General features: G+C 45.3%; 1 protein-coding gene across 1 annotated transcript; it reads left to right on the forward strand.

Moving 5' to 3' along the window:
* The first annotated feature begins 1,041 nt into the window (after window positions 1–1,041).
* Window positions 1,042–21,157, forward strand: smad6b (SMAD family member 6b). Its single transcript, XM_034588001.1, has 4 exons — window positions 1,042–2,578; window positions 5,531–5,587; window positions 6,230–6,307; window positions 20,253–21,157. Exons 1-4 carry the CDS (start codon window positions 1,780–1,782, stop codon window positions 20,792–20,794), a joined length of 1,476 nt encoding a protein of 491 aa, XP_034443892.1. The 5' UTR covers window positions 1,042–1,779; the 3' UTR covers window positions 20,795–21,157.
* The last annotated feature ends 2,062 nt before the right edge of the window (window positions 21,158–23,219 follow it).

A 23,219-nucleotide genomic window follows, 5' to 3' on the forward strand; every position in this document is an offset into this window, starting at 1 on the left:
TCAGGGGCCATTAGGGGGCTACAATTGACACAGAGGGGGCCAATTATATGTCCAACATCCATGCACAATTGCTCATTCAGTAAGGTCAAAAATTTAAGTCATTCCCTGTTAACTGTTTGTTTTATAACTTTGAGCAAAGCAACACGTCATTCAATATATTAAAAAAAATATTTCTTGCTCAAGCACATTGTGGACATCAAAAAAGCTTAGAGAATAATGTTTTTTGACAAATTGTCATTTATTTTGAATATTGTCAGTAAGTGATTGTTTTTGTGTTGTTTGTGTAAAGGCACTTTAGGGGCCAATCAGATTTCCGCTGCACCCCTGGGCCCGGCCCTGTCGTTGAAATAACTTTATAATTCCTAATTATTCCTTATTTAAAGTTAAATTGACTATATATCTTTTCACACCTAAAAGGTATTTTAATAAGAGTATTTTGACAATATTACAGTAACGTGACTTCCACACTGTCCTTTCATGAGTTCAGTGATGATTTTTTTTTAAGAATGTCAGTGTATTCTTGATCTATTTTTATTCATTTGTTTTTACTCTTCATAATCCATATTAAAAGCTCTAAATAAACAATAGTGATGAGCAAAACAAAGATTTGTCAAGTGTTGACACCTCCAACATTTCCCAACCAATACCTAAAGTTTAAATATACTTTTCAGTGGTGATTAAAAAAAAAAAAAAAAGAACCCACTCCTCCACTCGAAAGGTATTTTTCCCCCCTCCCTGCTCAGATCCTGTCACATCCTACACGTATAGCGGATGCAGTGGATGTAAATAAGTTTCAGTAACTTTAACTTAAAACGAGAGAGGTGGGTGTTTCGCCTTTAAGAGTTAAGAAACTTGAAACCTTGTTTGCGCAACAATCAGTGCAGCTCACAGCCGCCAAAGTGTCTAGACTAGCACATGATGGTAGTCAGCCAATGGCTCCACCGCTCTCCTCGGGGGCCCCGCGTGTGTGTGTATGTGTGTGTGCGAGTGTGTGTGTACGTGCGTGTGCATGTGTGTGTGTGAGGAAGAGTGGGGGGAAAAAAAGAAAAAGAGAGAAACGGAGAAAGAAAGGGATCCGTGCTGCAGTTTGCTTTAGAACTGAGTGGAGCAGCAGGAGCGAGACTCGGCGCCGGATTGATCCTCTCCGTGTAGCTTCAGCTCGCATGGATATTTTGTTGGGATTGTTTCAGAAAGAAGAAGAAGGAGAGGTGCACAGACATCTGAAGGATCCGGACTTCTAGTGCATTTCCCTGGGATTAAACCTCCTCGAAGTACCTCATGCGCTGCGTGCCGGTTAGAAAGTAGAACCTGGGGCTGTTAAAAGTCCTGAACTGTTCGAGTCGGTCTCATGAAGAAGGCTGCTGCTTCTGGATTATGTTTCTAAGTGGGTTATGTTATCTCATTGTGCACTCCGCTTTCTTTCATTCGTGCGTAACAGAGGTTTAACGAGTCCATTCCGCTGCGGTCCTGGATTATAAAATCACACTTTTCAGCCGATTTCGGGGTAATCGGATGAATCGGCTAAATGAATGCATTGTGATCGGAATGCTGCGGTGCATTTATTGCGCGGTTGTGTTGTTGTAGATGCAACAAAACAGCCTTGAGTCTAATGTTGCGGTTTTGCCAGCACTGCTCGTCGCTCGGCTGTGCATGCACCGCACGGCGCTCCGCACACATTAATGTTTTGCAACGACCGTCAAAGTGTCTGTAATATCCGGATATCTGTAGATTAAAAAAAACATTGATAAAAAGACCCCATCTCGATTTTCAAGTTGTCGTATGTTCAGGACGAAACGCTCAGGTCTTGTGCGGCGACTCTGGAGAAGCCGTTTGATCCCAGATAGAGAAGGGGAAGATGGAAATGGCCAAACTGGTGAGGGCTGCAGGGACGATCTGTACTGCAACAACCCGGAGAAGATTCCCAAAACGGAGCTCAGACCGATGACCCCGAGCGGGTCTCACGCAGGGGACACGGGGGGGGTGTGCACTCGGAGCCCCGCGGAGAGCCGAGGCTCGGGGGTCACGTCGGACCAAGATGGGGGCGCGGTGTGCGTCCAGGCGCACGGGAGCCCCCGATCCGTGCAGGACAGCGAGTGCAGGACAGTGACGTGCTGCCTGTTTAAAGACCGGGACCACGCCGAGCTCAGGGGTCCGGAGACGGCGCAGGGGACCGCGGACCCGGGGTCGTGTCACTTCGCGCTGAGGAGCCTCGGACCCAGGAATAGCGGCTCTCCCGAGGCGCAGGAGGCGATGCCGCGCACCGTGTTGGATCAAGAACTGAAGTCAGCCACATACTCTCTCCTGAAGCGGCTCAAGGAGAGGGCGCTGGATACCTTACTGGAGGCGGTGGAGTCCAGGGGAGGGATGCCCAGCGACTGTGTTATGCTTTCCCGGACAGAGCTGAGGTTGGGCGGCCATGTGGCATCCCCACAGCTGCTCGTGTGTAAACTGTACCGCTGGTCCGACCTCCAGCACTCGGCCCAGCTCAAACCGCTCTGTGAGTGTAAGAGTTTTGGGGCATTGGACGGTCCGTCAGTTTGCTGCAACCCCTATCACTACAGCCGGCTCTGTGGGCCAGGTAAGAGCATCTGCCAACACACACACACACACACACACACACAGTCTGCGTGTAGCACCCAGCTCCATGCAGGTTTTCATAGTCCAACAGCAGCCAACTGTAAAGCCTCTGGGTCTGTGATGTTTAGCCCAGGTTTCCTCTTTCTCTCTTTGCGGTTTTCATTTGGGACACATTACTTGTACAATGCTCATGTTCGAGAAAAGCAGAATTGAATCCTACAGATGCAGTTTTACTGTAGGCCCATTTGGTCGACTTGCCTTTCAGATATTTCCAACTTATTACACCCGAGATATTACAAAGAGAACTGCAAAGGTCATATTCATCATTCCATGGCAGAAATTAACTTTTCAAGATTTTAAAATTGAAAACTATATTCAGTCTTTTCCTATCGCTGTTTTATTTGTCTGCTATTGTTTGGCTTACTTTTACACACCGAGATAGCTGGTCATTTGATTAAATAGTTAATGATTACTAAGGTCATCCTTATGGCAAGGTGAACAATAATAATATCACTCTGAGCTAAGGTTGACAGAATAACTGGGAGACTGTCAGTTTGGTCCTATGCTGATGCTACCTGGAGTATCTGTGTTCGGGATATTTGAGGGAAAAAATATCAAAATGCATGTAAGATGTTGTTGTTTGTCTCTTAAAGTTGCTTGGGAAGTTGCATTTGAATATAGTTTGGTGATAAAGCAGAGGATCACTCACACTGCCCTGTGACGACTGGACCCTGAAGGTGTTTGTGTTGTCTTGTCTTTACAGCTCCTCTGTTTCAATCTTCAATGAATTCCCTAATAACACACAGTACATGACGTCTATATGAGAACATGTCATTGTTGTGCCTGTGATTGTCAATACAGCTGTTCTTACCTCTCTTTCCTGAAGGGTAATTGCCATGTAGGCCCAATGCCATCAACAGGGTATGACATGTATACTACTTGAATGTATAGACACACACTGAGATTTGTGTGTGTCAGTGTAGTTGGTGGTGTGGTGAAGGAGCAGAGCTTTGTTTTCCACCATCAATGATCTATCTATGGCAGAACCTTCCTGACCTATATTAAACAGATTAAATTTTGGCAGGGGACCGGCCTGCGATTTGGCACACCTTAAACACTGGGCCACTCGACCCCGCTGACCTGATGACAACGCATGGTATCATGTGTAAAGACGCAAGCGTCAGTATTTCTGCTTTCTCACTGGCACGGGTGGAGGATTTTCCATAACATTCTTGTTTTCTAGGGCCAGCTGGCGGCGACACGCTCTTAAAAGTCAGAAGTCCAGCAATTTCAGAATTTGGAGCACGCAAATGTGTGGAATATGGTGTGCACAGTACGAACTGATTGGTATTATAAAGAGCTCCATAAAGGTTGCGCGGTGTTGGCTGGTTTGGATAGACGGAGTGTTTGGTTAGTGCCCCTACTGATGAGGATGTCAGGCGATGCTGTGTGTGTTTCTTTCCACTGAAACTAGCAAGATGAATTATAAGAAGAGGGAGAGAAGCACATACCCCATATTGGGACTAAGGCTTGTAGTACACATAGCTCACATGCGCTCATGCGTGGCCCAATAGAGCTGGTATTTCTTTCATGCTATTCAAGAAGGGGGGCTGTGAATCAAGACCTTAACCACTGTTTTTTTTACGTTGTTTGCACAAGGGAAAGTAAGTATGGAATTGTATAAGGATAACACTCCTTTCATGAGACAGATTTTAATTGTAAAACCCTTTTAACTCTTAGTGAACCAAAGTCAAACCTATCCTAAAAACAAGACATTTCCAACAGTAATTAAATCTACTTGTTTGGTTTTTGAATTATTTGAAAGTAAACCCCAGGCATCAGTTTCATATAAGACCTTATAAAAGAATAAAACAGTTTACAATGTGAGGCAGAGAGCTTGGATTGAAGCGAACAAAAACTTTTTCCTTTTATTTAGCCAGGCATTATACTTTTCAAATGAGATCAGTTTCAAGTTGCGCTTTAAAAGCCCTTTTGTCCTAAGAAGGTCCCCTCATGCTATTTAGGTGAAGGAGTGGTGATAATATACAGTTTGCATACTACTGGCGCCAGACTGACTAGCTGTGTATCTGAGTGACTGAGTTCAGATCCTGGCAATTACTGCCGCCACTCTTAAAGGACCCGCTGCTATTATGCTTTTCTCCTTCCCCTTTTCCCTGTAGGCGAGGTCACAGTGTGCTCGCAAAGTTTTCTTTCTTTTGTGCTTTCCTTCTTGTGCAAGTTATTCTCTTCATTTCTCCTGTTTTTTACGAGATAAAGTCAAAGGCCTTGAAACACAGTGAAGTTAAAAAGCAGAGATTTACTCCATTTACCAAACTACTAACTAAAAGTCGTGGTTAGTGTGTGGTCGCAGTTATTACTGCTTCAGTTGAATAATATGTGATTAAATAACAGAAGCAGACGTGCACTTCTCCGTCGGCTTTATTAGCTTTTTTTTTTACTAGATTCTGAACAAAATGATCTGCGTTTGTGGTGCAGACACAAAGCTGTAAGAGTTAAGATGTGTCCTGCTGTCGACTCTGAAATGGATCTGTTGTGTGTTGAAGCTCCTATTGTGGCTGGCTGTGAAGGCATTTATCAAAGTCTTCTGACGATAACTTCACACACGATATAAAAACAATAGTCAGTTAAGTTTGTATTACTGCAGGATGAAGCACACGTACTATGTGGTGTTGACAGTATAAGAGCAGGAATTATTGTCTAAGTTTTGTCTCACAGTTAATCAGCCGCTGAATATCTTTACCAGAGACAGAGGATTTCACCTTTTCTTACACTTCTATCAGTCCAGGGTTTTTTAAATGTCTGATAGATCCTCTTAGAATTTAAAATACTTCAACTTTTAACATGTGTGTGTTTGTGTTTGTGCTTGCGTGTGTGTGTGTGTGTCTTGATCTTTATCAGGGTGTGAGTTTAACCTGACTGTTTTGTGTTACAGAGTCACCCCCACCTCCTTATTCGAGGCTTTCCCCCAATGAAGAACACAAGCCACTGGGTGAGTGACCAACACAAGGATGAACTCTGTGGCACCTGAATCCCGCCTTGCATTTCATCCTCTGTTATTGATCTTCATTTGGATTTGATATTAATATTTGATAGGTTGCAGAGCTGTAATTACTTGATTCTTGTATTTTTAACCATCAGAAGTAAATATGAGTCTTCTGTTGTGGTTCCTTTGCAACAGAAAGAAACAGGCATACGAGCAATGTGGAGAATTTTAATGGCTGTAGTTGGGCACGGTTACAAGCTAACTGCATGGTAGCTTTGAGAGGAGACCTGCGCCAGCATGTGGCATAATGTCAGCATGCCAGCCAGAGCCAGTGTGGGCAATATGGTGTGGGCAGTATGTACTGTGAGCTGCTGGGACTCTGGAGCCTGGCTGCGAGCTGGGGCTGCAAGCCTGAGAACGGCTGAGGTTTCTGCTGGCATTTAGTGGAGGGTGTCATCAGGTAGAGCCTGTCAGTGAAGTGCCAGGTTGTCCACTGTGGGGATGAAGCCCAACATGGTGTTAATTGTTTTGAATTTGATAGGAAATAAGAAGCAGTTTCAGACGTACACAGGAGTAGGTGCTGTGTTAGGAGAAGCAGATGTTACTGTCAGGAAATGGAGGGCTAATTTCTGTTTTATTCCTCCACAGATCTGTCAGACTCCACATTGTCTTACACTGAAACCGAGGCCGCCAGCTCACCAAACATCACACCGGGGGAATTCTCAGGTGGGTGTGTTACTCCAACCGTCGTCAGTCTCCATATAAGGAGTTTATATCCGAAATGTTTCACTCTGATTTTAGACATTAATTATTACCAAAGGTTTATAATCCCAGAGGAGCCCGTCGGTAAATACTGAAGTCTTCAGTCAAGTTCATTTGTCTTTTTTACGCTGTATCTGTTGTAAGAGTAGGGGGCATTTGTCTTTTGTTGGTATGCTGTATAGTTTAGCATGCTATATGATTCATAGAAGTGAATGTGTTTATGGGATATTTTGACATTAGTATTTCAGCTTTATTTCTTTCTTGACTTGATTTTGGATATATCCCTAAGCTGATGTTTGTGGTGTAGTAGTGGTACTCGTGTGGTGTAGTGTATCATTCAACATACCTGAATGAAGAGTCATTTCTTTCATATTATAGGAGAATAGCTTTCACTTAATGAATCATATTTTTAAATTGTTTGATTAAAACAAAATCATGACATTGAAGTGTTTAACTAAAAGTTAAATTGATAGTTTGAGTAATAAAATACTTTTCTAGTACTTGCATGAACTTTATTTTTGAGTAAGAATAATACAAATTAGGAAGCAATTTATGAATCGTTTGCCATTTAAATGTTACAGTGTCTTGTTTTTCTTTAAAATGTGTGAATAAAGATCCTCTCCGAGGGTTCTTTAACACAGTTCAGAGCTGTACTCTGTGTAGCTGTTGAGTGTATCTGGATGAATGCGCACATTTTCATTGGTAATTTCATTTAGATGTTGTTCTTTATTCTTTCTCATTAAGGGCCATTATGAACAGTCCCGGCTTTTAAGATAAAGGTTTCATTGTGAGCGGTGCAGAGGTTCAGCGGGGCGTGTGCATTGGCCACAGAGCTGGCCTCCCCTCCTCTGTTTTTCTTTCAGAAATATTTGAGTGGGATCAAACTGTAATAAGATCCAAGCTCACTCAGAAACACACAAGCACACATAGCTGTGCACATGCATGTGCACAGACACTCACACGTACGACTCTATCTAGCCTGGCTGTAAGTGGGCTGCAGGGAGGGGTGGGTTCAGGGAAATGGAACTGCTCCTGTGAATGGGGCCACCCCAGAGGAAGTGAGTAGAAACAGTCCTGTCCTCTGATTTGAAACGAAACTCTCCTTTCTCATGGCAAAGAGTTAAGCACGCCTCCCCCCCTCCTTTCTAGGGCTACAGCCAGCATGCATAGTATCGTGTGGACAGGGGGAGTCAGAGCCCTTATTTTGGAGCTCGCTGTTAAAGTTCCTGCCATGGCTCAGAGGCCTGGACACTGAGGAGTTGACATGGCTACCTGGCAGTGAAGTATTCAGTCAGAGAGGGCCCCCTCCTCCCCGGTACACATGCTGTCACCACCTCAGCATGGCTCGGCGACACTCCCTGAGTCAACAAATGAGGGGCTTGTCAGAGCCCGCACCACAATTCCTCAGAGACTGTGGTGAGGAGGGAGGATCTAGACATGCTAGGCTTTGGTTTCTTCCAACTGTGTTGCTGCTTGTACAGGCCGGGTCAGATCGCTCTGCATCGGCTGTGACACACTCAGCAACTTGGAAAAGGAGAGGAGAATGACCGGCGCTCTGCGGGGTGTCCGTTTTCCTTGCTGGGAGTTAATTTGTGTAGTCAGTTTGTCTCTGATTGTGTTGCATTTGGACTGCGTGACGGTTCTTTGATTTTAGATACAAAAAGGGAGTCCACGTTGAGTGAAAGAAAACATGAGCATCTCGTCAGGGATGCAGAATCTCTACCAAGTATTTCACCTAGTTCTGCCAAACCAGGAGCCTGAAGTCCTCCTCATAAAGCCTGCTTATTTCTGCTTTAGCTTGCAGGCCTGTAATGCGTATTTTCAGGTTATCCTGTGCTGAATGTGTGTAGTTGGAGATGGCTTTCCCTGTGAATCTCCCCCTCAGCACAGGTAGAGAGGGTGTAAGCATGTAACCAGAGTTGTATGGGATCCAGACTCCACCCCTCGTGCAGGAACAAATAAACCTCTTAAAAGCCAGTCTGGGGGGCACTGGGTGGGTGGGTGTGTCCGAGTCAAATAATCAACCTCAGTCTGCAGCCTGGGGCTACATAAATACCCGCTGAGCATTCTTCTGCAACACACAATGGCAGAGAAACTGATCAGAGGGGATGGTTTTGTAGACAAGCTTGTTCTACCGCTTCAAACAGTGTCGAGGAGATATCATTTCATGGAAATATGAAAAGTAGCTCTCCTGCTGCTTTGCATTGCTTGGTACCATGTTAGTTGAGTTCAGCTTTGTCTGCTCCCTCTGGTGGAGTCTTACAGTTGTTTAAAAATGTTCTTAAGCATGCAGTCTTAAAAAAGCTTCCTCACGTGCACATTATTTTATGAATTTCTGAGCCTTAATACACTAATACTTAGTGGCAAAAGACATTTAGAATATTCCCAATAATTTATTTAAACATTGCTGTGTCACAAACAGCCGCACCAGGCATTCTGTGGTGTGTGTTTACGTCACGAGAGGGCACAGCTTTGGAATGGTACCTCGGTGCTGTGTGTGTGTGAGGGAATGTGCCTGTGCTGGTGTCTGTCCACACACCTGTTTCCTCACAGCCTGGGCCTGGTCGTGTGGTCATCAGAGTGAAGCTCTTTGAAGCAGGTCTCATTGCTTCCTGTATGACTGTCTGGGGGGTGTTTTCCCCCTACACACTAACTTCATTATGTCACTTGCGTTGTCTCTGACATTGGGGGCTCTTCTTCATTACAATGCTGCTTTGGTCAGCTCTTTATATCTTTTTATTATCTTTATTATGAGGAGCCATGCCCAGATGACTTTGTGTTTCTACTTCTGAATTTCAGGCTTTGAAGATGTGGGTCACCTTGTGTAGTGATTACTCTTATTAAATGTATTAATGTACTATTAATGATGCAGAGCTTTCCTCTGTGCCCGGCTCAGACCAGTATAAGATCATGGCTCCAGGTCTGCCTGCATTCTTCAGTCATCTGAGGATGCGTCCTCAACCAACCCAGAGGAATTTGTCACTTTGTGTACATGTTGATGTGAGTTTAGATCACATGTGAGAATCTAGGGGTCACTGAGATTTGTAGGATCAAGTGAACGGAGGAACTGCAGGTTGACCTGAGTCAATTTCCTTTTCATATTTTCATATTTTCTTTTGGACCGGAGAGGTGGAAGGAGATTGAGAGTTGCTAGACATGGACTCCACAAAGTAGAGTGTGGACACCTGACCCCAGCCCACCAGTACTCGTTGGGGTCATCAGGTCCGATTCGGACAAACATTTTGAAATGATATTCGTATTGGGTTAGGTTACATTGGCTGGGCTCTCTACTTGACTTTTTGACACTGTATATGCCTGTAATCGAGGAAGAAATTTGGCTCAAGTCGTGTTTGGGCACACAAGAAAGAGTGCCTTTCAGGCTTGGTTAGTTTTCTCTCGGGCTCAGACAGGTTCAAACAGAAAATTGCAGCCCAAGCCGCACTCACAGACTATATTTAATACAGGCAAGAGGGGCAACAGCAGGTAGTCAGGGTTCCCACACCGTAATCTCCCTCCATATGCCGGCCAGTCTCTGGAGAGGGGGTCAGCGCTGTCTCTTTGGATGTCTCTAGTGCAGACCGACACTGTGTTAGGTCCATTCTGGTATTGACTGGTTCTTCCAGGCAGAACAAGGCAGTTAGCAGATGGATAGGAAGGACCCTTATATGAGGCACTGAACCATTTACCCAGGGAAGGTCCAGTTTACGCAGGCACTGGGAGAACAAAAACACATATGTAAAGCTTTTATTGATACGTTTTTAAGTCTATGTTTCTTCCTTCCACTCCTCATATAAGTCCAGATGCATACTGACATACATTCACAAGCAAGAGCAAAGCAAATTAAATTGTGCAGTCAATACTAATCGCAGCCTGCCTGTCTGTGTCAGGAAGAGGCCAGCACTAAGCATCAAACCGTTCCCGCTGTCTGTACCAGAGTCAGAAATGATCCTGAAAATGCATGGAATAATTAGACAGTCTAATTCAGGCATGTGATGCTTCTCTTGATCAAAGCAGATTAGACTGGACCTATACTTTTTGATCTGACTTTGAAGGCATGTGATTCCACTTCTGCTAACTCTAATTAAATATCATATCTACTGTACACATCCGAAAGGATTTGGGATAGATTGCAAGTCTAATTTGCTCTGAAATATCTCGTTGTGTTTTTTTGCATGTCAGATCATGTCTTCAGTTTGTTGCAGGGGCCTCCGTGTTTTATGAATGGACCTTTGAAGTCTATTTCATGTCTCCCCTGGGTGTAAGTGTGATGCTGAGTGACATAAGGTGGCTTAATGATACATTTATAGCTCAGGAACCATCATATTTAGCTGAATACTACTATTTGTCATCCTGTAACTCTATTCTTTGTGCATGACTTTATTATGTGGTGTGTTGAGTACAAACAGTATCTCTTTCCCATTGTGCGGACATGCTCTTTTGCCGTGGCTGTATTCTGACTCTGCAATGTGCGGACAGAGGTACGATCAGGTGGAGTGACAACTGCATAAGCATGTCAGCAATGTCCCCCTCCCCACCTCGAGGCATGATCCCCCTCCTCCGTCCCACAGACCCCAGAGCGATGCAGCCTGGGTTCATCTCCCCCTGCAGCCTGGCACATGGCCTCAGGTTTCCACCGCAGCCCTGAGCCTTCCCAGCGCCTGGCCGCCCACACTCCCTCAGGAGCCCCAATGCTCCAGGATACGGGATGTGGAAATAATGTGACTCGAGTGCTTCCACCCTGCCTCCCGAAATCAGGTTTTGCGGATTGTTTATTTGAGGGGAAGGAGGCCTCAGACAAACATCCTGTTTTAAAAAGCTGCCTGGGTTTTGTAGCAACACAGGGCGGTGAATTGCCCCTTTGACAGCGGGGGGAGACTGAGGAATGTTGAAGAGAAGGCCAGCATCTCGGGGGACGTGAGGGGGCTCTCCTCACCCGTTTGTCATATCCAGTTTGCAAGAGTCCATTTTAAGGGCGGAGGGTTGCAGCTTTACATCCTGAAGGGTCCTGTGCTGTGTTCGCTCTGCATTGGCGTAGAGCTTGTACCCACAGTCCTCGTCTTAAGTATCCGTTCCTGTCCTGGGAGGCTGGCTTCCATTTCCCCTTACGTAACACACATACACATAGAAAGACTGCCATTGATAAGAGCGATAAGCCCGTTTTTGATTTTCCCTTTCTCAGCATTGTCCACTTTCAAGTTTTTCTGGCAGGGGTTAGGACATTGAAGATCCTGCGCAGAGTGCTCAACAATATGTGTGACGTATTAGCTCATTAATAATATGTATTACGGCATTTACAACCAGCCTTACTTTAGGTTTATAGATGAAAATTCTTTGCAGTGTGGGCCGTCTGTGTCGCGATGGCGGAAATGTGAGTTTGAACCAAGCACTTTTCATCATCTTAAATTGTCACATAGACTTGAAAGGAGGGAGTGTTGTCGTCATTGTGGTTTTTTTACACAAAATTTGCTCTTCGAGTTGACTTTCCCGTCAGAACCAGCGTCACAGTTCCTAGACGTGGTGAGGTAATGTGACCTCTATGTGCAGAGTGAAAGCCGTGCTAATCTAAAGCAGAGTAGCCCGAAACTTACATGTCAACAGAAACGAACCTGCTGAGCTTAGTATTTATCTGTGTCTGCTTGGCAAACCCGTGTGGTGCCAGTGCTGCTGGGTGTTTGACTTCTGAAGGGCTCAAGATTAATAAAGATTAATCTACAGCCTCATACGTGCCTGTGAGTCTGGGCTCACAGTGTTGTGCTTGTCATCCGAATTTGCACAGTGTGCTGTGCTCATGCAGGATAATGTGGACTGTGTTTCATTTTGGGACTTGCCACACAGAGAGAAAATAAAGTCAGAAGAAATAACAGGACGTGTGCTTGGGCTATAATTCTTGCCCCGTATTCTACCTTAGCAAACAAAGTGAGTGAGCTCATCCTGTGGAAGACTGCTGTTGCCATCTTCTCCCTCTTCACACCACAGCGCAGCTCCAGCCTCCACCAATAGCCCCATTCATTCAGCTCAGGGCACAGGGTTACAGCAACAAATAAGGAGCGTGCAATGCCATTAAAAATGTATGGAATGTCCAACTGTTGGTTTAGTGTTTTAGTGTGCCTCCTCTCAAGACTGAGAGGGGGAACAATACTCTGTTTGAGCTCGCCACTGTAAATGTGCTAGCTTTGCATTGCCTGGCAAAGAGTAGGGAAGGAGATGCCAGTTGTGGATGCTGTTTTTTCTGACTGTTTTACCCACAATTATAAATCCAGACACTGGCCTTGGCCAGCTATGATTTAGGCCTGTGGTTTGATTGCCGGCGAAAATAGATTTAAGATGTTTTTCCCCCTTTCTCCCCAGAGGAGCATTGACAGTTGTGCTTGAACCTTTGGTTGACAGTATTTTTAAAACTCAGAATAGACAGTGCATTCTTTGAGCCTCCAGAAAGCTGTGTGTGGATTAACTATAGGGGCCCATGTCATTCGACATCTCTACACAAGCCTTTTACAGCCAGAGGGAAAGGAGAGGAGCTCATTGTGGATGGATGAACAGTAAACTCCCAGCGTATCGAGGTCTGCTTCATTTTCTCACCTCTATACACGTGTAAACTGAGAGACAGTCACTTGAGTTTTTTCCCTCTGTCCTTATCTTGAACTTGATCTGCTGTCTTCATTCCACTCCTGTGTCCGAACATGGAGCCAAGAATGATTGACATAATTTCCCTTTGATCTTTTGCCTAAAAGCTGGTGCTTTTTTAATCTTCACAGAAAACTTTTATTTTGAGTGATGGTCTAACAAATCAATACTGATAATACATTGTTTACAGTGGCTTACCTCACTTTTCACACCGAGGTATTCTGTTTCCTGAGCACGTACAAGTGTATGTCCTCAGGTTGTACACAGAGTACAACTCGACAGTAAATTATATTCTTGGACCAGGGTTTTGCGAGTTGTATTTACAAGTCGTAAACATGCTCATATGAAATTTCTCATTGATATTGTTCACCAGGGAAAATCGCATTGACTTTTGTAATGTGTGTTTTACTTATCTTTTATTTGTGTGTATTGCTGAAGTCTTGGCTGCGCAGCTCAGTACGTGCAGTCAGGCTGTCGCATTTCAGGGTACGGTTTAGATTAGAGGTCTGGCTGTAGCTTCCCCCTCTTCCCCTCTCTGTGACTGCCAGCACATAATTTACTTAATGAAATCCTGCCATTCCCTTTTACTTCAAGATTTTTTGCAGATGTTGACAGGGAAGGACTTTGTGAATTATTGGAAATGTTCACTCTTGCATTTTTAATGAATGTCTTGCTAGTCGTGAACGGGCAGACTTGTCGGAGATGAGGGAAACAGTTGTCTTTGTTTGGGGAGCTGGTGTCTGGGTGCCCGCGGTGGAGCAGTGTGGGTTACAGCCCAGCAAGTGTTGTGATTGAAACAGAAACTCTGGTGCCACATTATCCTGACAGAACACATTCTCCTCACAGACTCTGATCCACTGGGCCGATCAATAGGAAACCATTGTTTGAACAGCAACTCTGTCCATCATTGCTGCTCCACCTCCCAGTCCGGTGGAAACCAAATACCTGCCTTTCGCCTTAAATTAGTCAGACTAATATAAGTTGTAATGATAGAGTTCCTTGTTATTGTTCATTTGAAACCAAGCCTTCAACATAGCTTGAGTATACAGGCCAGCTAACGTCAGCTTCCTCCATTAGTGTAGGGTCTTGCTTATCCTAGAAGAAAAGTGTGTCAACTCTAAAGAAAAATATAAATTAAACAGAGGAATAGTTTAAAGTTTGTACGTAAACGTTTTAGACCACACAATCGACGCATCTTCTCACAAGACGTGATTTGGTGAGATGTTTTCACCGAACAAGACGGCTGAAGGACAAGAAGGTAAGCAACCTTCTTGGTGCACCCCAACCCCCCACAGTCCTAACCAGAGTAGGAAGTTAGGAGGCACAGCAAGGGGAGGGGAGGGGGGGGTGTTCAGGAATGTGCAGGGTCTCCACGACTCAAACGCTCCAGCCGACTTGGCTCGAAACCCCGTCACACACTCACAAACAAACACACTCGCGCGTGCACACACACACACAAGCAGATAGGTTGTATGAGGAGGTGAAAGGGCACAGCCACCCAGCAGGATGTTCACTGAGTGTTTTGCTTTCGGTGCTCTCGCAGACTCCGCTGGCCTTTAACGCTGCCTGTGGATATGACATCCACAAACATCCCCCACAGTTCTCACTGGGCCTTTACATGCCCTGAAAGACTCGCATAAGGCCTCGCTTGCCTCGCCACCATCACTTGTGTTCTGTGTCTCTGACACATTGCAGAGCTTTAGAGGAAATGAGCAGCACATTCTCTTCCCCTTAAAAGAAAAAGAGCCTCAAAACCCTCAAACCAGTGGCGTTATGCTCGCGCACCCAGACGGCTCCTCCATATTAGCCTCCTTAGCTTCCTGTGAGTTTTACAACTCTGTTGTTTATTGATTTAATTTATGGATTCTGTTATCTGTTATCAAGGGTACAGCACTTTTCCTCCCTCATGGGGTCATCCCGAAACAGAAACAGAGGGAAAGTGGAGAGGAAGTGGATGACAATGTAAAGCTTTCCCATTGTGACCAGCCAGGCTTAGTGACTGGATTCAGTTTCTCGGGCTCCCACAGTGTTTTCTCCAAGCATATCTCTCTCCCTCTCTTGCTATCTCTCTCTTCCTCTCTCCCTCTCTCGGCAGAGAAAGGCCAGACCTCAGGGAGAAAAATCCATAGACATATAAGAGCAGCTCCAGTTAGCGTGTCTGTCTGATAAAGCCGACTTTGATGGCAGCGATAGCTCAGACGCCAGCCTAAATGTGGCCTGCTCAGGGGTTACAGTCATTCTGTAGGAACCTTTGTCTGCAGAATTAAAGCCATATTATTGTGGGGGGGGCTTTTGCTTTCATTCCACTTTGTAGTTTGCTGGTAAATGAAAGTAAAATCAAACAAATAATAAAAACGTAGGCACAGTTTTCCTCTGTTTATCCTAAGCATACAAACCTGCACCTATATCAGGTGTCATTATTCTCCCCTTCCACTTCCAGCCTGGCAGCATTATCAACCTCCTCTTGCTTCGAGAAGCAACAGCAGCCTCCAAGTTAACAGCCTACACCCTGACAATTGCAAGTTTGGAAGTAGATTTGAATTGTGCAATGACACCATTAGCATACGTCTTGTACTGTGTTTTGTTGTATTTTAACAGTGTAACAGTGCTCGCCCCTCCCCAAGGGCAAATGTTCCACCTAAACAAGTTCCACCTCAACACTGTTTTGCAGGGGCACCGTCACTGCATCCTGCATGTTGATTGGTTTAAAGAAATACAAACAAGCCAGATCGTTTTTTTTTTCTATAGCAGAATGATATTAGGTGCAGTCAGATAATTCTCCAGTGCTGACACAGCGCTATGGAGATAGGTCTGGCTATGCGAGACTAGTTCATTGGTCGAGTCTAATAGCTGGAGGGGAATCTAATCCTTGGCACAGGATGAGAGACTGCTGCTCCCCCTCCTCTCCTTGCTGCTTCCCTCCTCTTGAATGTGCTGCTTAAAGGGACTGGAAATAGTGTTTTTCTTTTGCTTTCCTCCTCAGCAAAGTTTTGGAGTTCAGCTCTGCTCCCTGCTCTGGATTAGGAGAGATGATGTATAATGGAGGTGGCCCCAGAGCTTGGTGGGGAAATGTTAGCACGGAGGGGAAGCTGTTGTTTGTCTGCCTGTCCCTGACACTCGGCCTCCCATTCATCTCACTCCAAGGCTGCAGAGCTGTGTTTACCCCGGGGCAGCTCTGCCTCTCCCTCTGCCCCCCCGCCTCCTTTTCATGCTGTCTTTAAAAGCATTACTGGCTGATCATCAAGGATTGCCATTGAAACTTTCAAACCCCCATTTTTGTGTACTTAGCAGTACTACCCAGACTTGCCCTGGAGTGCGAGGAACTCATAGCTGTGTTATCTGCGTTTTTCAACATGAAAACCTGTGAAAAGGCCTTGGGCAGGTTGTGTTAAACGGAGAAATATATTAAGGGCTGTATTAATGGTGTGTTGGTCTTTTTCTCATGATTTAAGGAAATAATAATAACTGTAATCTTGTAATAGGACAGTACCGCTGCTGAAGTGAGGGATCTGAACTAGAGCCCAATCAATTGGGATTTTTGGGCGCTGATGCTGATATTGGGAGTAAAAAAAATCCACAGATACAGGTTCTTTGATATATTTTTAAAGATTGACAATGATTCCTTAGATGTTGTTATCAAACTCTTATGACAAGGAAATGTAATTGAGGCTTGATATTTTACAGTTTATCCATAAAATGTATTATCCGACAGTGGCGGCATGTCACACACTTAATTCTCTCCCATCAAAGAAAAGCTAAATGCCCAGAAAATATCCTACAAATTTTTAAATAAATAAAACGAAAACACAAATGTAACAGAACACAATATATGGAACCTCATTTTTGTATAAAAAAAAAAAAAAGAAAGTTGAACATCATAACATAAATGCCAATACCAAAAATCAGTCAGGCTCTAATCTAAACCTGCTTCGTCGGCTCTCATTTTTCATGCACAATAGTGACTTGTTAAACCAAGACCGCTTGTAGCTGACATTTCAAATCCTTTCTGCGTGTGTCACTGTTTGCTTTCTCTGTGTGTTTGTTGTCAGATCTGATTTCCTGCTTTTGATTTTCTGAATTCCTCCAATCAGGCCAACCACAGGTAAACTGAAAAGCTAAATTTTCAAATGATTTCCATGGAGCTCATGCCTTGTCACGGAAATCAAACGCCCCACGCCGAAGGCTTTCTGGAGTAGCGTTGGTTAAATATCTGTTATTTACTGTTTAATTGTACTGAGACATGTAGTACGTGCAGCTACAGGCATCTACAAGGCTACTTTTAATTCAATGAAATGTGTGACTGGGCTTTTTATATTGTGTTGTAATCTGTTTGCTTATTTCATAACACTCGAATGAAGCCAAACAGAGACTGTCCTTATCGTAGTGCTAGAACACTAGTAGCCACTTTATTCTGCAATCTGTATGGCTATGGAAACTTTCAGACTAAATAGCTTCCACAGAGCTACTGTATGTATCTACACTTTTGTGATACTAGTGGCGTGGGAGCTGATCTGAGCTCAGATCATTGCCTGTGGCTACAGGAAGAGGAAGTGGAGCAGCCATGTTGTGGCCTCATTCATTGACTCTGAGAGTGACACTAAGAGAAGAGGCTTTTGAGAATAAAATAACAATAATAACATGCGCCACTATTCTAATGGGTAAACGGAGCTGTTAAAAGGTGGCAGGGTTAAATGGATGCAGAGCACCAGTAATTGCTCCCAGTCCATCGTGGCTCCGCCCTGAGCAGACCCTCGGAAAGCCCAACATGAAGTTAAAGGGAGTTGGGTGTCGCTGCTGTGGTCAGAAGGAGGGAGATGCACGCCCTCCCTTTGCCTCATGTCTGACTTTTAGGTTTGGTCTGAGCCCTGGCCAAACCTATATCTGCGTCATATACTCATAATGAAACCTGGCTTCAGTCTGTCTTATGTCAATTTGGAAAAGGTAGATAAATATTTACTGAACATCCAAACACGGCTGAAGAAACAATGCTTCCTTAAAAAACCTAGAAGACTGAGCAGAAGCCAGCGTGAGCTCTGGCGTGGAGGCATTAGTTGCTGTGGTGATATTGTCCAAACAGCCCGACTATTGATGGTCGCTCTGCGCTGTAAAATAGATCCTAATGAGTTCCTCTGTCAGAGCACTCACCTCAGCGCCCCCCCCCCCCCCCCCCCCCCCCCCCCCCCCCCCCCCGCCACACCTAGACAAAACACAGTTCAGGATGAAAACACAAACACGCTGGCTGATTTTCTTCCTCATCCAAACAGACACATGTGCGCACAGACACACGTAGACGCTCGGCAGAACAGAGCGACAGGAAAAGGCCTGGCTCATGGTGTGCTCATTGTCTTCCCTCAGGCTTAACATTAGATACATTTCTAACCTTTGTCCTGCTCATTCCTCTTCCTGGTCCTCACAGTCTCACTGGCTACCTCCGTTGCAGGCTACGTGTGAAAACTAGATACCGTCGACCAAATACTTTTTGCGTTAGTCCTTCCATCTAAAAACGGAAGAGACGGTAGCCATTTGGTCCTTTTGTGTTTGTGTGCACAGTTTCAAAGTGAGTTTACCTTGATGTGTGGGCTCCGTTTGATTTGAGACAATAGAGGGCCATAAACAAGTTGGGGCTGAGTTCTTTGTGCGGCCGAGCCACACTGCAGTAAAAGCTGAGCTCAGAGTGGAGGAGCTGGAGTGTGGAATTCACTAATGGCACATGCATGTTGGGGCCCCTGAAGAGAGGGGGTCATTTCAGCCATCACTGTGTGCGCAAACACACAGAGAGTCTGTCTGCAGCTTCCCCCGCACCCCCACACATTCTCTCTCTCTCTCTCTCTCTCTCTCTTGCTCGCTCGCTCGCTCGCTCAGTCACTCACTCAGTCACTCACTCACAGAGAGCCTTGAACCAGTCAGGCTCTTTGTCTGTGCAGGTCTGGTCAAAGTTTTTTTGCTAATCTCTGAATAAACTTTACTTGTGTGGGTCACTCAGCAGAAAGGTTTAGTTAGGTGGGAGGTGAGTGAGACATTTGGTTTGTGTGGATCTGCGATGCTCCACCTTAAAGGCGTTTGTTAATGGGGCGGGCGGTCATTAAGCCCTGAGAGCAGAGAGACTGAAAGGAATGGGGCCACAGGCCCAGGCTTTAAATCCTCTGTGCCAATAGACTCTCTGAAGCAAAATAATGGCATCACTCTGTGTGTGAGTTAATGGGAGCTGATAGCATGAAGGCTGGGGGGTCAGCGGGTCACGGGCTTGTGCTAAGTTGTCAGGGAGCTGAATGCCGTCCCTGGGCCCACAGCAGGGGGAAGAGCTGGGTGGAGGGGGAGGGGGACCCCCTGCCTGGCCCTCTGCCGTCACCCCCACTCTTGTGGAATGTGAAGAAGATGAGGGAAGAGGAGAAAGAGGCACCCTCCTTCTCCAGGAGGAAAGGGTGAAGAGACGGATGTGAGATCATGGAACTCTTTTACTTCCTCTCTCCGCTCGTCATATGGCAGATTTATGAGCGATAGGAGTGTATGACAGCTATGAGCGGTGTGGACTGCAGCAGCGTCTGAGAGCAGTCAGCAGTGGTGTCTGTTCAGGATGGTGAAAATAGAAGTCTACCTAGGGAGCAGTAACTCACTGTGGAGTGCTGGGGGCTGTCACTGAAAAGAGTTCACAGACTGCAGCCATGAAAACTGAATTAACAAGCTAATTTACTGGACAGAGATGTTTAGGAATGAGATGCCAACTTTGTCCCACTGTAAAAAGAAACGCGTGTTTTGTTTTGAGCAGTGCAGGGTTTATTAAACAGTAAGAACATTGTCAGTCTGTCACACAGCTGAAGTGACTTGTTTTTGTGAAGTTTCAGTCCAAACACTGTGTGTAATCCTGAATTAATTCTATTAAACATGATGTGTTTTGAAAGTGCATGTGTGAGCAGCTGAAACAGGGCTCTGTGCTGGGTGGTCAGAGTTTAATCATTACAGTGCCCTCTTGAGGCAGAGCAGGGAACGTCAGGACTTCAGATTGACCTCGCTACACCCTCCACCGCCAGGATATGTATAGAATGTGTGTGTGTGTTTGAGACGGATGTGCATGCAGTGGTATTTATACAAGGCTTAGATTTCAATACAGTGCCTCCGTCAGTATTTATAGTTTGGCCATCTGCTCTGAACAATAAAAAGAGATAGCTAATCCCTTAAAACTCAAGCCTTCCTTTTTACTGGCCCTGTTTGCTTTTGTTTATGTTTTGTTTAATGACTCTCTCTCTCTCTCTCTCTCTCTCTCTCTCTCTCTCTGTGGCTCCTCTAGATGCCAGTATGTCGCCTGATGCCCCTAAGCAGAGCCACTGGTGTAACGTGGCGTACTGGGAGCACCGCACACGCGTGGGTCGCCTCTACACAGTGTATGAGCACTCCGTCAGCATCTTCTACGATCTACCTCAGGGCACGGGCTTCTGCCTGGGCCAGCTCAACCTGGAACACCGGAGCAGCACCGTACAGCGCACACGAGGCAAAATCGGCTACGGCATCCTCCTCAGCAAAGAGCCGGACGGTGTGTGGGCGTATAACCGCAGCGAGCACCCTATATTTGTCAACTCCCCTACTCTGGACATGCCCAGCAGCAGAACTCTGGTGGTGCGAAAGGTGATGCCAGGCTACTCCATCAAGGTATTTGACTATGAGCGCTCGTGCCTCCTGAGGCACAACACAGAGGTGGACCTCCTGGATGGACCCTACGACCCCAACAGTGTGCGCATCAGCTTTGCTAAGGGCTGGGGCCCCTGCTACTCAAGACAGTTCATCACCTCCTGCCCCTGCTGGCTGGAGATCCTCCTCAACAACCATAGATAACACAGACGGACCCCATAAACTATCCCAAATATCATCTACCTAGATTTAATATAAAGTTTTATATATTATATGAAATATATATTATACTTGTAAATACGGAGTCATTTTTACAATGTAATTATTTATGTATGGTGCAATGTGTATATGGACAAGAGGAAAAAAATGGAAAATGCACTTTGGCTTATATATATTATATATATAAATATATATAAAGATAAAGAATCTTTCAATACCAACTTGAGAAATTATACAGCAAAATTAGGATGAGCCTGGATTTGATGTATAGTTTTCATATACTATTAATATCCAGACAAAAAGCTAACACCATTCACACATTGATAATAAAGTATTCGCATATTAATACTTTGTCTGGTCTGATCTTTAGCACTTGGTTTATTACACGGTCAACTTTTCACTCTTAATTCTTTTTAAAGGTACATTCCCAAGTGTATTGGTACGTGCAATTCTAGAGGACAGCAGTGTGCTAAACCCTCCCTGTTGTGATTGGTCTAAAATGCAAACCATCACAAATCTGAATCCATCACCATCTTTTATCACAAGGCTGTATCCATACGACCATGTTTAAAAGAATCTCTGTCCATAAGAGGGTTTTGGCTCAGCATCAGTTTTATTCCCGTCCATACTACACCTAAAAAACACAAATCACGTGACCACACATACAGTGGGCATGCGCGTGCCGGTGTAAGCAGGAAGCATTTGGTTGTTGAGGAATTGTCGCAGATTGCTCGAATATTAGCTTGTCTCGTAAGCAGTTGTATGATTGTAAATTGCAGAACAGCTGTTAGCAAAGACGACAGGGTCAGCAGCACATGTAATAAATTATCCATGCTGCGTTCTACACTGGTAGTGGAGGCTAATACTAAGGCTAATCTCCCGGAAGGGGGGGGGGGTCATGCTATGTCCTGACCGAACAGACCCAATTAGCAAGTGGTTGTGAGTGTCTACGTCAGCATTTCCAAACGTATTGGCTTCTTCCCGTCCAGACTAAAATGGAGCCAGTGGCATTTTCCAAACTTTTCTGTTTTAGTGGCTCTAAAACTATGGAGTAATGTGGACACCAGGCAAATCTGTAGCAGAGTTAATGCATTTTCAAGCAAAAACAAAGCAGGATGGATGTCCCCTAAGTAGATGATCTTTGGTGACATGTAGGTCAAGGGGTTGAGATCAACTTTTCCTGCTTAGTGTTCGAGCAGATGACATAAAGAAAAGAGCTGAGACTCTACTGAACTTTGCGAGTCAGAACGATCCGAGTTGTTAAATCAGGATGATTATTTTGAGGAATAGAGTGATATAGTCATCAGTTATAGGCATAGAGTGGTAAATTCAAAGACCTAAGCAGATAACTGATGTTTATATTTCGATCTCAGCTGATCCACATGTCCTTGAGGTCCAAAGGAGCCCAAGTAACGAGGACTAAGAGGAGATGGAGCAGTAGAGGACAGTGTAGGAGGAAATGATGAAACTCCTCGAGCTCAGCAATTTAGGCCACACTTCCCAAAGGTGTTCCTAATTCAGCACATCATCGCTGGCTCGTGGTCGCCGGGCTCGGGCCTCCGCAGCCAGCGTGTCTGACAATGGACGGTGTTATAACCGAGCAGGGATGCGGCACCGTGAAACCGGCGCAGTGATACTGGAATGTATGCAGAGAAACCAAGGAGTTTTACAAGCCTACTGGAATCTTAAAAACTACAGCCAAGGTGGATGTGGTTTTAGCTGGCTTCCTTCATAATTGCTGGTGTTGGGTTGTCAGATTGGCGGTGGTGGTAGTGAGGAGGAGGAGGGGGGCGGAGGTCTCTGCCAACATTCAGCAATAGAGGCATTCAGTAACACACTAATTCTGGTTCAATGAGCGCTGAACTGTGCTGTTACAAGGATATGCGTTTTCTTTTTTAGAAGAGGGCATTAAAAAGTGCTGGATGAGCTTTTTATGTGAGCAGTTTGTGAACTGCGTGTGTCGAGCAGAGAGATGGCGAGAAGAGGTTCTTTCTTTCATGACAGGAGCTCATATTTTCTCATTGAAAATGCTACTTTCCATCAGGTGTGCTGTTGTGTGCAGCGTCTCTGTCCTTCCCCTCCTTCAGGAGGGCTCAGACAGCCTCCTCCGGGCCCGCTGCCTGTCTGGAGCCAAGACTGTGCAGAGTTCAAACAGCAGAGAGGAGTGGCTCCACTCCGCCTCTGCCTCCGCTCTCTTCCCTGCAACTGGGGGCCATTATCCCGCTCCTTTGTGTCTCTGTTATGGGAAAAGGGCCCACATCACCACTGGAGAGGAACTGGCAGACAATTATATGGGGTGGCAAGAAGCTAAGACACATAGTGGGCAGATTACACAAGCCACCACAGAGGGTACGAGAGGGGGCCTAATTAGACAGGCCTGGGGGAGAGGCCAGGCGACATCACACATCGA

The sequence above is a fragment of the Hippoglossus hippoglossus genome, chromosome 6 (genome assembly GCF_009819705.1).
Source record: "Hippoglossus hippoglossus isolate fHipHip1 chromosome 6, fHipHip1.pri, whole genome shotgun sequence".
In the NCBI taxonomy this organism is placed as follows: domain Eukaryota; kingdom Metazoa; phylum Chordata; class Actinopteri; order Pleuronectiformes; family Pleuronectidae; genus Hippoglossus; species Hippoglossus hippoglossus.

Bases quoted from the DNA above. Each gene is read 5' to 3' on its own strand.
- smad6b (XM_034588001.1), top strand. From the start codon at position 1,780: ATGTTCAGGACGAAACGCTCAGGTCTTGTGCGGCGACTCTGGAGAAGC. The intron at 2,579-5,530 runs GTAAGAGCATCT...TTTGTGTTACAG, and splicing joins CAGCCGGCTCTGTGGGCCAG to AGTCACCCCCACCTCCTTAT. The intron at 5,588-6,229 runs GTGAGTGACCAA...ATTCCTCCACAG, and splicing joins TGAAGAACACAAGCCACTGG to ATCTGTCAGACTCCACATTG.